The following is a 17361-nucleotide window of genomic DNA, read 5'->3' on the forward strand; positions in this document are numbered from 1 at the left end:
TGTGTTGCAAATGTCTGATGGCTTACTTTAGTGAATGTTTGATAATTGGTTCCAAACGGGTTGCAAACTGTAAACAGAACAAACTTCATTTGACCAACGTTAAGGTCGAGTTATTAACGCCTGTTTTCTTTACATTTTATAGTTTCAGAAAGAGTAGTCTTTTACCTGAAATATCAGCTTAAATTAATTTTTAAAACATGAAGCAGTTTGCCAAATTAAATAAAATCATCAAAAAATTGTTCGAGAATTGGTACCCTGAGGCTTAGTATTCAACATATTGTGACTTCAATCCAGACCAGACTTCAGTGACATGCAGGTAACAATGTTAATTTTTCTGTATACATTGTTACTACATGTTTAAGTATGTGCTGGTGCCCTGTTTTGCAGACTGCAGGTCATTGTTACTACATGTTTGAGTACGTGCTGGTGCCCTGTATTGCAGACTGCAGGTCGTTGTTACAACATGTTCGAGTACGTGCTGGTATTCTGTATTGCAGACTGCAGGTCTTTGTTACTACATGTTTGAGTACTTGCTGGTGCCCTGTATTGCAGACTGCAGGTCTTTGTTACTACATGTTGGAGTACTTGCTGGTGCCCTGTATTGCAGACTGCAGGTCATTGTTACTACATGTTGGAGTACTTGCTGGTGCCCTGTATTTCAGACTGCAGGTCATTGTTACAACATGTTTGAGTACGTGCTGGTACCCTGTATTGCAGACTGCAGGTCATTGTTACTACATGTTTGAGTACGTGCTGGTGCCCTGTATTGCAGACTGCAGGTCTTTGTTACTACATGTTTGAGTACGTGCTGGTGCCCTGTATTGCAGACTGCAGGTCATTGTTGCTACATGTTTGAGTACGTGCTGGTGCCCTGTATTGCAGACTGCAGGAGAAGCATGTAAAGGAGAAGCAGATAGAGCACCAGAAGAGCATCATTGAACTGCAGGAGAAACTCAAGAAGAACCTCCAACAGGTCAGATAGGATCCCTTGTATGACCAGAAATGATCGCTCATAATTCTGCTTTTTGTTTGCTAATTTGAAATTCTAGTCCATCTAGGATCATTAAAATTTCAATGGTGTGATTTTTAAGCACATTTCCACCTATCCGATTGATGCAGGGATCATCTCTGAGATTCAAGCAAATTATACGGAAGAAAATGCTACTCTTTAGGTTGAAACATTTATATCGTTCCAACCACTTTATATATTAATTATGATAATTCAGCAACAGTGGGAGACGCAATTCAGTCTGATAACATGTTACATATGTTCGTATTTCTCTCCGTGGCCAGTGTTTGACTCTGAAGGACCGTATAGAGGAGTTACATCGTCAGTGGAGGGAGGCGTCTGAGGTTAAACCTCCCCGGGACATCACCGCAGAGTTCCTCATCAAGAGCAAGCTACGAGACCTCAAGGTTGCCTGCAAGGTTGGTGCACTAGGGCTTTATGGGTATTTCACTTACTTAAATACAACAAAATTGATTTAAATCTGTCAAGAAATAAAACTGATGTAAGCATCCATCTTATATTTTCTATTTGCATGATAAATGGTGAAGTGTCTGGATTCAAAAGAGTTAATCCGCAATTGATTGTTTGATTAAGTTTCTTATCCATTTGCACCACACACTTAGAAACAAAAAATGTGTTGTGTGTTGAAGGAGAATGATCAGCTCCTTGAGCAGCAGAAGGAGATAGAGGAGAAGATCTCAGAGCTCGAGTCCAACCCACCCAGGTAAGGCAGTCTAGAAGTGTTGAAATGACACTCAGTGGTTGGTGCACATGACAGATATTATAGATGAATTGTCACTGCAGCTTAGTGTGTTGTATAACTTCAACAATGAACTATTGTTTCTGCTTGAAAGTAATCTGGAATATTGACATTTCGTGTGATAGAGAGGAGGAATATACACATATTTATTTTGAAAAATAACATTGCCCTTTATTCAGCTTTGTTAAGATTAATTAAGCCGTTAGAAACTTGTGAAACGTTTTTGTCCACTACCGGTGTCTGTCTGTCTGTCACACTTTTCTGGATTCTGCGATAACTTGAAAAGTTCTTCATATTTTTTCATGAAACTTGAAACATGGATAGATGGCAATATGGACATTATGCACGTCATTTATTTTTGTTCCTACATCAAATTCTGGTTGCTATGGGAACAAATATAAAAAATCTGACAATGGTGGACTTTCTGACAATAGTGAAGCCTGTAGGGGACATATATTGTAAATTTGTAAATTTAGGCCACTTTAAATAGTTTTTGGCTTAATATATATATATATATATATATATATATATATATATATATATATATATATATATATATATATATATATATATGAAAAATAATTATTACCTGAATATGGTATAGTTTGATGAATTATAATGATCCCAAAATAAATGCCAGTTCAATTGCTCAGGCTGTCTTAGCAAGCAACAAATATTTTATAATCTCAAAAAGCTTTCACCTTAGTCAATATTACATGCTGTTGGTGAATATTACAGTATGTTTTTTGTCCCTTAGTCAAAGAAGGTATATTATTATGTTTTATTTTGCACTTACATGCTATTTGGTGGCAATTTGATGTATGGGCAACTCATCATTTTGGGTACTTTCTTAACTCATCACATGCTTCAACTAAGTATGGTTTGCTTTTGTATGTGTGTAGTTGAAAAAATGTTAACACAATTTTAATTAAATTGTGAACAATATCTTTACAGATTTTATTTTGGAAGATCACATGTGAAAACGTAGGCTTTTGTTCTGCGTAATAAGTGATTATTTGCTTCAGTTTATTTTACTGCACAAGCATATTAATAACATTTTTTAACAAGGAAAAAACTGGTTATTAGATTGGCGAATGCGGGCGGGCTGGCTGGCTGGCTAGCGGGCGGGCGGAACAAGCTTGTCCGGGCCATAACTATGTCGTTCATTGTCAGATTTTAAAATCATTTGGCACATTTGTTCACCATCATTGGACGGTGTGTCGCGCGAAATAATTACGTCAATATCTCCAAGGTCAAGGTCACACTTTGAGTTCAAAGGTCAAAAATGGTCATAAATGAGCTTGTCCTGGCCATAACTATGTCATTCATTGTGAGATTTTAAAATCATTTGGCACATTTGTTCACCATCATGGGACGGTGTGTCGCACGAAAGAATCATGTCAATATCTCCAATGTCAAGGTCGCCACGACTAAAAATAGATTTAAAAAAAAAACAAACTTACAAAGGGGGTTAATTTTGTTTGTTCATTTCAAAAGTTCAGTTTGAGTTTTCTCCCTTTATCAGATTTTTTTTTCACAATGAAAACCTGGTTTTGTGACAATTTTGTCCCTTGTTATGAATTGCTTTTGCAGCTTTAAGTTAAATGAGAGTTTTGCATGTCAGCCTTTGCATTCATACTTGCTCCTGTTAACATAAACAAAGTTTATAACACATGTTCAATAGCCTGTGTGCCATGTCATTGTATGTTAAGAAACATTGCTTCAAGAGCAAGACTTTTAAGTGATTGCACTACAAAAGTATTATTCAACATAAAAAAGGGATTAAGTGTAGAAAACTGGATAAAATCTGCACGGATTATTTATAAAAGAGCATTTTTGTATGAGACGATTTAATAAAAATTCGAGTACTGTTTATTCATTTTTTTTCAGAATGTTTTCACAAGTGTGGCACAAAAATCCCTGACTTCATTTATCAAAATTTAAAAAAATTCATGACCACTGTCATCTTTTAAAGCTAGGTCTGAGAAGGCATTGAAAATGTTTATACCATTTTTTATTTAAATTTATAAAATGTGTATAGAGCATTGTCGGCAGTCTCCGGATACTTTAAAGATTATTTTCGGTTGTTTTTTTTTATATCCGTAAGTGCCGAACGATTTTGAGCTGGTTTCCTAAAGCAGCCGTTTATCATCCATTTCGTCTTAATTGCTTAGTGTTACTCGTATTAAAATGTCAAGTATGCTAGGATCCATCAAGTAACTTTTGTCAGGTTAGTTCGTATACCATTGGGTCTTTCGGATACCTATGAGGTTTTTAAAAAAAAACATTACAAAACACAGACAAATCTTAAGTTAAACATAGCGTTATCAAATTGTATTCACTTCTTTCTTGAGACTGCCCATTATACAAAAATACAAAAAGGTTTACTTACAAAATTAACTTGTATGAAAATATTGTAAACTAGCTTAATCTTTTACGAAATTATTTCATTTAAAAAAAATTCATTTCAGTCACGTAACGTTTTAATTATGTCAAATAACCTACGCTTTTTACACCATTGTTCAAGTAAACATTATTGCAATCAACAGGAACACGAACTCAACAGCAGTACATCATTCAAATACTAGTAATCAGTCAATCAAGTGATAATTCTTAAAAAGCATCACTATTTCTTATAATTGTGTCTGATGCTTCAAACATGTTGTCGATCACACATCGGACAAACAAACTCCATCTTTGCTTTTTTTTCTCGTCCAACAACTCATATTCCAGCCTGTCGGCACACATATAATGCCAACGTGTTTGACAATTTTCACACTTAACCCATCTAGACAGGTGTTGAGCGCACCGGTTACATGTACATACAGGGCACATGTCAATTTTGCCAACAGTCCTTATCGGTTCATATTAAGTCTGTCCATAACCGATACGTGACATTTGTGTCAGCCACTTAACTATCCTCTTCACAGCAGCTGTGAGAACTGTATGTGGCCCCATAGTGCATTGGATGCTGGAATGACCCTTAACATTGTCAAATATCGTTGACCTTGGTACTTCGTAGAGCCTGGGTGCCTTTAAGTAGCCCATAGAATTACTTTTCACTGCTCTAACTGGGTTTTCCAGGGCAGCCTTGGCATACTTTAGTGGAAGACTAATCCTAAAAGTAAAATACACAGTCTTAATAACACACCAGGCTGATAGAATTATCTAAATAACTCTATTTGACTTTTGTGTTGTTGTTTTTTCTTAGACAGGTATACATTGACAAGACTTCCTTATTTCAAAACCATTTATATTGACACATGGTCAATAGAATATCAATTGCTAATGTGAGTACAAGTTTTTACATACATTTATATAAAGTTTCATTCTAAAAAACAGGATCCGCAAGAGCAGACTATTGAATTTAATATCAGCTCTTTCGGATACCTACGTAATACCCATATTAATCGCATGACGTCACATTTATACTTGTCCTTTATGACTGTTACCTCTTTACATAACATAATTCACTTGTACGCTTTCAAGCTTTAATCTAAACAAAATTATTCGAAAATAATGTCATCAAGGTTGCTTAGCATACCCAGTAAGAACGTGAAAGAGAATTCTTACCTTCATAACAAGTGATTGTTGTTCTAGTTTTCAAAATATCCGCGCCTTGAAACTTTGCCAAACCGGAAAAGAAAAATCGCGCTTTCTGCTCATGCATAGATAATGACTACCAAGAGGTTAAATATGAATTAATTTCTGATTGGCTTAAAGTATCCGGACTTAGACCCTATTCGGAGAAGCCAGACGCCGCTCTATTTATATTAGATTGTGCTAACTAAAATTGTCACCCACTGTATGGCATTCCAAACTGCAAGTTTCTCTTCTCCGCAGTGATGTGTATTTGTCGTCTCGGGACCGTCAGATTCTGGACTGGCACTTTGCCAACCTGGAGTTTGCCAATGCCACGCCCCTCTCCCTGCTCTCCCTGAAACACTGGGACCAGGATGACGACTTTGAGTTCTCAGGCAGCCATCTTACTGGTAGGAGGCTCAATGATGGCTGGGAGGTTTTAATGCAATCATTAAGTATTAATTAAATAATAAATAATTAAGGTAGCATGAAGTAATACTTAATTGAAAAATACTGCTTTAATTTTCTCAAATAATATCCTTAATTTTAACTCACTTGAGCATGAAGTGCTTACGTTTTGCTGTTGTGATCACCCTTTATCCGGCTTGTGTCCATTGTGTGTGGTCAACTTAAAGCTCACTGGGCCGAGTTCGAATCTTGGTCTTGAGTGTTCATTCTAGACGCCACTTTTGTAACTCAATCTTCAAGAAACTTGGTCTTAACACCATATCTAAGACAATTGTGAATCATGGTCAGGTGTTTCCATAAGTTGGGTCACCAAGTCAATTTTAGACATTTGATGTACCTTAAACTCATGTGTTCTCTCATAGCCCTCATGTTAATGTAACTGGGATAGCAAAAGGGGACTGTTTTGCCACAATTAAGAAAACTTTGAGCTTGTTTAACATATCTGCAGGTCAAATTCTGTCTCATTTCATCCCGTGCTTGCCAGTTAACAATTTTGTGTGATGGAGTGCAGCTCTTTTGTAATCATGATATATTTTATTGATGGTTTCAATATTAAGGCTTAAATCATTATACTGTGTTGGCTGGAGCCCCTTATTTGGCCCCTATGTTTCAGTACGCAATGGATATTCCTGTGTACCGGTGGCGTTGGCTGAGGGCCTGGACATCAAGTTGAACACTGCTGTGAGGCAGATCAAATGCACAACATCAGGTATTAGGGCAGTCTCTCTGCGTCATAATCATTATCATGTGTGTGTGTATTGTTATTTCATTTTAAGACATAATAGTATCAAACTTTAAAATGTTCTGTGCCAAGATAAATGTTTTGTTTCCTTATTAAATTCTCAAAAAAGTTGTTACTGAATTAAAAACCATTTACTATTTATTATTGATTTTAAATAGTCAATAAAGAAGCATTCTTTTTTTCTCTTGATAATGTTGTTTCATAAACATATTGATTAATAAATTTCTTAAAAAGTTCAATATGCACATACAGTTTGGCACATAGCATGTTCATAAGTCACTTCAGTTATACATGCATATGGTCATACCCAAAAAAGCAAAATGAAAAATTGATCTTTAATGGAGCACAGAGGATACTCGTACCTGAAATCAACAGTGTTCATATTTTTCCTTGGTTTCATTTCCCTCATTATATCCCATGCAGGTGTGGAGGTGGTGACAAGCAATGCTAAGAACAACAGTAGTCAACAGACCCTGAAGGGTGACGCAGTGTTGTGTACGCTACCATTGGGGGTAATGAAGGAGTGTGTGAGGGGAGGGGGCATCAACAGTGTGCAGTTCACCCCACCCCTGCCTGAGTGGAAGTCAGCTGCCATTCAGAGGATGGGCTTTGGAAATCTCAACAAGGTCTGTGGGGTAAAAGTGGCGTTAAATTGTTTTACATGGAGTATTTTATTCCTATCACTATACTTTATCTTGTAAAAAGCATTGTTGAAAATCAATTTATCATAAGAATAAGAACAACTGGACAAATTTTCAGTACATATGTTTGTAAACAAATTGAAAGATTCAATCAATACAATGCTGTACAGGTAAATTATTGTGTTGAAGTAAAATACTTAAAATTTAATTTGAATGTGTGGGTTGAGCACCAAAAACTAATCTGATAAAGAATTGCCAACCAGTTAACTACTAGTTAAATTGTCATATATATAGTAGCATTCTATTTGGGACCACTCAATATACAATGCTTCTGTTGATTGCAGGTGGTGTTGTGTTTCGACCGAATCTTCTGGGACCCGAATGCCAACCTGTTTGGTCATGTTGGCAGCACCACGGCCAGTCGAGGGGAACTCTTCCTCTTCTGGTAAGTGTAGTTAGACTGTACACTAGCAGGCAGATAGTGCAGGGAGCCAGTCGAGGGAAACTCTTCCTCTTCTGGTAAGTGTAGTTAGACTGTACACTAGCAGGCAGATAGTGCAGGGAGCCAGTCGAGGGGAACTCTTCCTCTTCTGGTAAGTGTAGTTAGACTGTACACTAGCAGGCAGATAGTGCAGGGAGCCAGTCGAGGGGAACTCTTCCTCTTCTGGTGGGTATAGTAAGACTGTACACTGGCAGGCAGATAGTGCAGGGAGCCAGTCGAGGGGAACTCTTCCTCTTCTGGTAAGTGTAATAAGACTGTACACTAGCAGGCAGATAGTGCAGAGAGCCAGTCGAGGGGAACTCTTCCTGTTCTGGTAAGTGTAGTTAGACTGTACACTGGCAGGCAGATAGTGCAGGGAGCCAGTCAATGGGAACTCTACCTCTTCTGGTAAGTGTAGTTTGACTGTTCACTGGCAGGCAGATAGTGCAGGGAGCCAGTCAATGGGAACTCTACCTCTTCTGGTAAGTGTAGTTTGACTGTTCACTGGCAGGCAGATAGTGCAGGGAGCCAGTCAATGGGAACTCTACCTCTTCTGGTAAGTGTAGTTTGACTGTTCACTGGCAGGCAGATAGTGCAGGGAGCCAGACAATGGGAACTCTTCCTCTTCTGGTAAGTGTAGTTTGACTGTTCACTGGCAGGCAGATAGTGCAGGGAGCCAGTCGAGGGAAACTCTTCCTCTTCTGGTAAGTGTAGTTAGACTGTACACTAGCAGGCAGATAGTGCAGGGAGCCAGTCAAGGGGAACTCTTCCTCTTCTGGTGAGTGTAGTTAGACTGTACACTAGCAGGCAGATAGTCAGGGAGCCAGTCGAAGGGAGCTCTTCCTCTTCTGGTAAGTGTAGATAGACTGTACACTAGCAGGCAGATAGTGCAGGGAGTCAGTCGAGGGGAACTCTTTCTCTTCTGGTAAGTGTAGTTAGACTGTACACTAGCAGGCAGATAGTGCAGGGAGCCAGTCGAGGGGAACTCTTTCTCTTCTGGTAAGTGTAGTTAGACTGTACACTGGCAGGCAGATAGTGCAGGGAGTCAGTCGAGGGGAACTCTTTCTCTTCTGGTAAGTGTAGTTAGACTGTACACTGGCAGGCAGATAGTGCAGGGAGCCAGTCGAGGGAAGCTCTTCCTCTTCTGGTAAGTGTAGTTAGACTGTACACTAGCCGAGGAACTCTTTCTCTTCTGGTAAGTGTAGTTAGACTGTACACTAGCAGGCAGATAGTGCAGGGAGCCAGTCGAGGGGAACTCTTTCTCTTCTGGTAAGTGTAGTTAGACTGTACACTAGCAGGCAGATAGTGCAGGGAGCCAGTCGAGGGGAACTCTTCCTCTTCTGGTAAGTGTAGTTAGACTGTACACTAGCAGGCAGATAGTGCAGGGAGCCAGTCGAGGGGAACTCTTCCTCTTCTGGTAAGTGTAGTTAGACTGTACACTAGCAGGCAGATAGTGCAGGGAGCCAGTTGAGGGGAACTCTTCCTGTTCTGGTGGGTGTAGTAAGACTGTACACTGGCAGGCAGATAGTGCAGGGAGCCAGTCGAGGGGAACTCTTCCTCTTCTGGTAAGTGTAGTTAGACTGTACACTAGCAGGCAGATAGTGCAGGGAGCCAGTCGAGGGGAACTCTTCCTCTTCTGGTGGGTATAGTAAGACTGTACACTGGCAGGCAGATAGTGCAGGGAGCCAGTCGAGGGGAACTCTTCCTCTTCTGGTAAGTGTAATAAGACTGTACACTAGCAGGCAGATAGTGCAGAGAGCCAGTCGAGGGGAACTCTTCCTGTTCTGGTAAGTGTAGTTAGACTGTACACTGGCAGGCAGATAGTGCAGGGAGCCAGTCAATGGGAACTCTACCTCTTCTGGTAAGTGTAGTTTGACTGTTCACTGGCAGGCAGATAGTGCAGGGAGCCAGTCAATGGGAACTCTACCTCTTCTGGTAAGTGTAGTTTGACTGTTCACTGGCAGGCAGATAGTGCAGGGAGCCAGTCAATGGGAACTCTACCTCTTCTGGTAAGTGTAGTTTGACTGTTCACTGGCAGGCAGATAGTGCAGGGAGCCACACAATGGGAACTCTTCCTCTTCTGGTAAGTGTAGTTTGACTGTTCACTGGCAGGCAGATAGTGCAGGGAGCCAGTCGAGGGAAACTCTTCCTCTTCTGGTAAGTGTAGTTAGACTGTACACTAGCAGGCAGATAGTGCAGGGAGCCAGTCGAGGGGAACTCTTCCTCTTCTGGTGAGTGTAGTTAGACTGTACACTAGCAGGCAGATAGTGCAGGGAGCCAGTCGAAGGGAGCTCTTCCTCTTCTGGTAAGTGTAGATAGACTGTACACTAGCAGGCAGATAGTGCAGGGAGCCAGTCGAGGGGAACTCTTTCTCTTCTGGTAAGTGTAGTTAGACTGTACACTAGCAGGCAGATAGTGCAGGGAGCCAGTCGAGGGGAACTCTTTCTCTTCTGGTAAGTGTAGTTAGACTGTACACTGGCAGGCAGATAGTGCAGGGAGTCAGTCGAGGGGAACTCTTTCTCTTCTGGTAAGTGTAGTTAGACTGTACACTGGCAGGCAGATAGTGCAGGGAGCCAGTCGAGGGAAACTCTTCCTCTTCTGGTAAGTGTAGTTAGACTGTACACTAGCCGAGGAACTCTTTCTCTTCTGGTAAGTGTAGTTAGACTGTACACTAGCAGGCAGATAGTGCAGGGAGCCAGTCGAGGGGAACTCTTTCTCTTCTGGTAAGTGTAGTTAGACTGTACACTAGCAGGCAGATAGTGCAGGGAGCCAGTCGAAGGGAGCTCTTCCTCTTCTGGTAAGTGTAGATAGACTGTACACTAGCAGGCAGATAGTGCAGGGAGCCAGTCGAGGGGAACTCTTTCTCTTCTGGTAAGTGTAGTTAGACTGTACACTAGCAGGCAGATAGTGCAGGGAGCCAGTGGAGGGGAACTCTTTCTCTTCTGGTAAGTGTAGTAAGACTGTACACTAGCAGGGAAAGGTTGATGGGGATTTCTGCTTTACTTAATTTTCTTGTGTGGAGCATAACTTTCTTTCTATGAAAAGTATTTAAATGAAACTTGGATGTTGGATTGAACAAATTGAAGGAAAGTTCACTTTTGTGTTTTCTTGTGCAAAGTATAACTATAAGTATATTATTGATTAAAATGAAGAGAGTACATTTGTTTCTATTGAGTCTGTTCTTCAATATAAATACAACTACAGTGGAACCCCTGGGGACCGAGAGGAAATTCCGGTTTAGAGAGGATTCCGGTTTTGAGGGGAAATAGACTATTTTACTTTCGAGAAGGTCAATTACATAGCCTTATGTGGAAGGAACACACACTTTCAGCAAATTTTAATAGTTTATTTATATAACATTTATTCATATTGCATCACATAAGAACAACACATATGACTTAATCTGTTGATTCAAAAGCAATATCAGTCACAACATAGATCAAACAGTGCACCCTGAAAAACGAACACAGTTATATGCATGTTTTAGGTGACTTTCAGACTGATAAACGTGTCAAAAACGATCTGTTTTTTCAAACATCTATCACACACAATAGTCTTCTTTACCTTGTTGATCATTTCCTGAACACTTGCATACATTTCATTGTCACACAAAAGAACCCTATGTTTGTTATCAGTAATGATAATCAGTATTATAACTTCTATTGATCGATATTTACATCACAGACAGTGTCTTTAAATTGTTTTGTGATTTTTATAGTTTGCTAAATTTTCAACCATATTTATTAATTTCACACGTCTTTAATCCGCTATTCAAGCATTTTTTACTCTATGAGGTGCAAAAACTGGTCCTGACCGGTAAAGAGAGGTACAATTACGTATGGAACGTCCCAATTTTGATCCAAAGAATGACCGGTATTCGGAATTGAGGGGATTCCGGTCTTGAGGAGATATTTTATGCATGGTTTTATAGAGACAAAAATGGGACCGGACAATGTGTCTGGTTTAGAGAGGATTGCGGTATAAAGAGGATCCGGTTTAGAGGGTTTCCACTGTAGTTGGTTTTCCCCAACTTTAAAGGCCATGCTGTGGGTCAAAATGATACTTAGGGGGCATTTGGAACTAACAGCGACAGCAATTGTTGTTTACTACATTTTATACAGTGGTACATTGCAATACATAATGTTGTAAAAATACCCTTCTAATTGACATTTGGTTAAAAAAATGATTGAATAATGCTAAAATTCATTTAATTTGAAGTAAGAAGTGAATAAATTTAATAACCTGTTATTTTTTTACTAAATTATGTTTTATTTTTTTTAATGCATAGTTTGACATATCTAGTTTATGTGTTGTATTATTCAGGAACCTGTACAAGGCTCCAGTGTTATTAGCGCTGGTTGCCGGCGAAGCTGCTGCCATTATGGAGAATGTCAGTGACGATGTGATTGTGGGGCGCTGTATCGCAGTCCTAAAGGGAATCTTTGGAAACAATGTTGTCCCACAGGTAAATTGGACATAATATAGTTTTGTTGCCAAATAGTTTTCCCTGCAATGTTTTGTAAAGAAAGAAAAGCAATTTAATTAGACCTTGGAGACTGGTATACTACTGTTAATCTTTTCAAAATATTTAATGGCACCTGGCTACTTTAGAGCTCAAGTGAAAATTAACTTTTTTTAAATTCCACTCATACTTTCTCAAATCATTGATCTACTTCAAAACTTATGAAACCCATGATATAATAGTTTTATTATGCACCTTGATAATCAGACGCAAAAAATGGGGGGTTTTCCTTTATAAATGACAATCTATAGGATTGGAATAACATATTTCACAATGTAAATCCATTTCCGTAATTAACAGCTTTAAAACTGGACATTCGAATGACATCAATAATGTACACATCATAATAACACGTAAATATTATGCTAATTTAATGTTTGGTATCTGGCGCCTGGTTTGACAAACTGTACAGACTGTTAGGACACCCTGTCTGTGTGAGTTACTTCTGTTGCTGATGCCTGTTCCTTTGTACTGCAGCCCAAGGAGACCCTGGTGACGAGATGGCGTGCAGACCCCTGGGCCAGGGGATCATACTCATTTGTAGCCGCAGGCTCCTCAGGTAACAGGAGTTGAGGTGTTACGTTTGTTGTTAACATGACATTGTACATAAAACCAATACAATGTTTCCAGTAACAAGAGACAGGTTATATTTATTCATCAGATATGAGCTATGTCATGCGAAAATGTGTCTTATTCCATATGCTTCCACCATAAATCCAGACCAGCCTGCGAATTAGCACAGTCTAGTCTGGAGCTTCCTTGTCAACTATAAAGTCATGAAAAATTTCATTTTCTCAATAGCATTTGGCATAACACCCGTTTTAGTATGAAGGGGGTCATATAATCAGTACATGTTTGTGACTTTGATTCAAGCTACTGGTTTTGGCCTTTTAGTTGATGTTATAAACTCTCAACTGTTATAATGCCCCCCTTCGAAGAAGAGGGGATATATTGTTTTGCTCATGTCGGTCCGTATGTCCGTATGTCTGTCCACCAGATGGTTTCCGAAAGATAACTCAAGAACGCTTAGGCCTAGGATCATGAAACTTCATAGGTATATTGATCATGACTCGCAGATGACCCCTATTGATTTTGATGTCACTAGGTCAAAGGTCAAGGTCCGTTGACCCGAATTAGTAAAATGGTTTTCAAATGATAAATCAAGAACGCTTATGCCTAGGATCATGAAACTTCATAGGTACATTGATCATGACTCGCAGATGACCCCTATTGATTTTGAGGTCACGAGGTCAAAGGTCAAGGTCACGGTGACCCGAAATAGCAAAATGGTTTCCGGATGATAACTCAAGAACACTTATGCCTAGGATCATGAAACTTCATAGGTACATTGATCATGACTCGCAGATGACCCCTAATGATTTTCAGGTCACTAGGTCAAAGGTCAAGGTGACTCAACTTAGAAAAATGGTTTCCGGATGATAACTCAAGAACACTTACGCCTAGGATCATGAAACTTCATAGGTACATTGATCATGACTCGCAGATGACTCCTATTGACTTTCAGGTCACTAGGTCAAAGGTCAAGGTCACAGTGCCAAAAAACGTATTTACACAATGGCTGTCACTGCAACTGACAGCCCATATGAGGGGCATGCATGTTTTACAAACAGCCCTTGTTTTAATAGAGACAACTCACAACTTCATATTTTTGATACACTTGCTGAGTGCAAAACTGAATGTGTTTTTATTTGATAACATAATAAGTACGTTTTTTGTCCCCTACCGTTGAAACCCGAGGGGACTTATGGTTTGCGCTCTGTCTGTCAGTCAGTCACAATTTTCTGGATCCTGCGATAACTTTAAAAGTTTTTCATATTTATGCCCCCCTTCTAAGAAGAGGGGGTATATTGTTTTGCTCATGTCGGTCTGTATGTCCGTCCACCAGATGGTTTCCGGATGATAACTCAAGAAAGCATTGGCCTAGAATCATGAAACTTCATAGGTACATTGATCATGATTCGCAGATGACCCCTATTGATTTTGAGGTCACTAGGTCAAAGGTCAAGTTCAGGGTGACCCGAAATTGTAATATGGTTTCCAGATGATAACTCAAGAACGCTTATGCCTAGGATCATGAAACTTCAAGTACATTGATCATGACTCCCAGATGACCCCTAATGATTTTCAGGATGATAACTCAAGAATGCTTATGCCTAGGATCATAAAACTTCATAGGTACATTGATCATGACTCGCATGTGACCCCTATTGATTTTCAGGTAACTAGGTCAAAGGTCAAGGTCATGATGACCCGAAATAGTAAAATGGTTTCCAGATGATAACTCAAGAACGCTTATGCCTAGGATCATGAAACTTCAAGTACATTGATCATGACTCCCAGATGACCCCTAATGATTTTCAGGTCACTAGGTCAAAGGTCAAGGTCACGGTGACTCAACTAAGAAAAATGGTTTCCAGATGATAACTCAAGAACACTTATGCCTAGGATCATGAAACTTCATAGGTACATTGATCATGACTCGCAGATGACCCCTAATGATTTTCAGGTCACTAGGTCAAAGGTCAAGGTGACACAACTTAGAAAAATGGTTTCCGGATGATAACTCGAGAACGCTCACGCCTAGGATCATGAAACTTCATAGGTACATTGATCATGACTCGCAGATGACCCCTATTGACTTTTAGGTCACTAGGTCAGAGGTCAATGTGATTTGACACAGTAAAATGGTTTCCTGATGATAACACAAGAAAGCTTACGCCTAGGATCATGAAACTTCATAGGTACATTGATCATGACTCGCAGATGACCCCTATTGATTTTCAGGTCACTAGGTCAAAGGTCAAGGTCACAGTGCCAAAAAACGTATTCACACAATGGCTGCCACTACAAGTGACAGCCCATTTGGGGGGCATGCATGTTTTACAAACAGCCCTTGTTTTTCATGAAACTTTGAACCATGGATAGATGGCAATATGGAGATTATGCATGTCATTTTATTTTGTTCATTCATCAAGAATTCTGGTTGCTATGGCAACAAATAATTTTTTTTACTGACAATGTTGGAGTTTCACCAGTAGGGGACCATTTTGCTTGGCAATCTTTTGTTTTGTGAGGACAATATTTTTGGTTTGGTTCAAGCTTTACAAATTTAAATGAAAAATTATTTTTATGTCCCCCACCACTATAGTGGGGGGACATATTGTTTTTGCCCTGTCTGTCTGTTGGTTTGTTTGCGCCAAGTTTAACATTTTGCAATAACTTTTGCTATATCTCGTGGAGCTGCACATTTTGAGTGGTAAAAGGTCAAGGTCATCCTTCAAGGTCAAAGAAACTAAATCAAAGCGGCGCAGAAGTGGACATGTTAATGTTCTTTTTAGCTCATCTATTTAAAAAAAAAAAAAAAGAGCTATTGTCATAAAATTAAAAATGCCGTTAAGTTTTGTGTTTTGGGCCGCTTTACTCCTAAAGCATCATATAGCTATTGCTTTTAGACTTGGAACACTCACAAACTATCATAAGGGGACTGTACAGAACAAGTTGCATAAATCTGGTTGTCATTTTGACGGAATAATGGCCCTTTTTTGACTTCGTAACTTTGAATATATGGTTAAATTTTGTGTTTCGATCCACTTTACTTCTAAAGTATCAAGGCTATTGCTTTCAAAATTAAAATACTGTCATACTATCATGAGGGTACTGTACCTGGCAAGTTGAATTTTACCTTGACCTTTGAATGACCTTGACTCTCAATGTCAAATAATTAAATTGCCATGACTTTGTATTTATGATCAGATTTGATTGATAATTTGACAAAACAACTCTTACATGACATACTACAGTAGACTCCACCCAAACCATCCCCCATGCCCCCCCCCCCCCCCCCCCCCCGAATCCCCCCTCAAAAAAAAACACCCAATTTTTTTTTTTTTTTTTTTAAGATCATCTTATAAATGACCACACCCTCACACTCCCCCCCCCCAAATTGTTATTTATTTTGTTTTTGCTTTTTTTATTTCTTACTTTTAGAAGATAATGTAATACCTTACCACACCCCCACACAATACACCCCTCTCCACCCCACCCATCCATCTTTTTTGATTGAAATATTGAGATAGTTCCCTTCACCTTAAAAAAGAAAAATAGATGAGCGGTCTGCATCCGCAAGGCGGTGCTCTTGTTTAGTTGTCAATATGATTTGTAGTTGGATAATTATTATGAACTTACAACATATGTAACAACTGTTATTACCAGTGAACATTTCTGCTTGCAGGTAATGACTATGACCTGATGGCAACACCCATCTCCCCCCAGCAAGGCGCCATGCCTCGACTGTTTTTTGCGGGAGAGCACACTATCAGGAACTACCCGGCCACTGTGCATGGAGCCCTACTGAGTGCCCTCAGGGAGTCAGGCCGCATTGCTGACCAGTTCCTGGGCGCTCCGTACGCACTCCCTAACAGACAGCCTTCAACAACAGCCACATGATCATGTGTGGGGTAGATTGTGAACTTGCAACCAGTATTATTTGGTAGTTCTTCAAGTGTAGTGCAGGAGATGGACAGAAGCTGTATGAATTGAATCGTACCACTAAAAAATGTAGTGCAGATACTTTTTTATCCCCACCTCTACATACCACTTAATGTTGTTGTCAGGTTTTCACTTTCCTGTAGAAAGTTATTTTGACAGCACAATGGAATTTGGAAATGTGGAAAAGGCGAAAAAAACTAGGCAGTTTTTACAGTGGATTTGAGTGAGGAAATGTGTGTTCTACTAGTGGTTGGTAGAGCCATATGAATAGATCTTTGTAAGATTTGTTACTGTGTTCACACTTTTGTTTTGAACTATTACTTATAAGTGCTTTTTGTTTAAGATGAAACGAGTTTTGATAATTGCTTAAAAATAAACATTTGAAACACACTATTGTCTTGTTCTCAGGGTCCTAGTAGCCATTGTTTGCATCTGATCTGCATACTGGTATTTTAATTTATTTCCGTCTGATTAATGTGACAAAGTGACATTTATTTATTTGTAATGTAAATCAAGAAAAAAAACTTTAGGAAAATCCTTGAATTTAAACTCACAACCTGTATAAGAATGTTTATGTAAATACCTGCCCAAATACATATGCAAGAATAACTTTATGTCCATTTGTGTGTGTGTAAATTTTGTACTGA

The 17361-nt window shown here is 39.3% G+C and overlaps 1 protein-coding gene across 1 annotated transcript in view; it reads left to right on the forward strand.

The window, feature by feature from the left end:
* The window catches only part of LOC127865834 (lysine-specific histone demethylase 1A-like), a 32004-nt gene extending 14900 nt beyond the window's left edge, over window positions 1-17104 (forward strand). Inside the window, exons 10-19 of the mRNA XM_052405866.1 lie at window positions 883-973; window positions 1294-1428; window positions 1660-1733; window positions 5613-5761; window positions 6433-6528; window positions 6985-7187; window positions 7547-7647; window positions 12007-12148; window positions 12683-12764; window positions 16458-17104. Of these exons, the coding sequence (XP_052261826.1) occupies window positions 883-973; window positions 1294-1428; window positions 1660-1733; window positions 5613-5761; window positions 6433-6528; window positions 6985-7187; window positions 7547-7647; window positions 12007-12148; window positions 12683-12764; window positions 16458-16672 (1288 nt within the window). The 3' untranslated portion in view covers window positions 16673-17104. The remainder of the gene's footprint in view (window positions 1-882; window positions 974-1293; window positions 1429-1659; window positions 1734-5612; window positions 5762-6432; window positions 6529-6984; window positions 7188-7546; window positions 7648-12006; window positions 12149-12682; window positions 12765-16457) is intronic.
* Window positions 17105-17361: the final 257 nt, after the last annotated feature.

Source organism: Dreissena polymorpha, chromosome 2 (assembly GCF_020536995.1).
Source record: "Dreissena polymorpha isolate Duluth1 chromosome 2, UMN_Dpol_1.0, whole genome shotgun sequence".
Lineage (NCBI taxonomy): Eukaryota > Metazoa > Mollusca > Bivalvia > Myida > Dreissenidae > Dreissena > Dreissena polymorpha.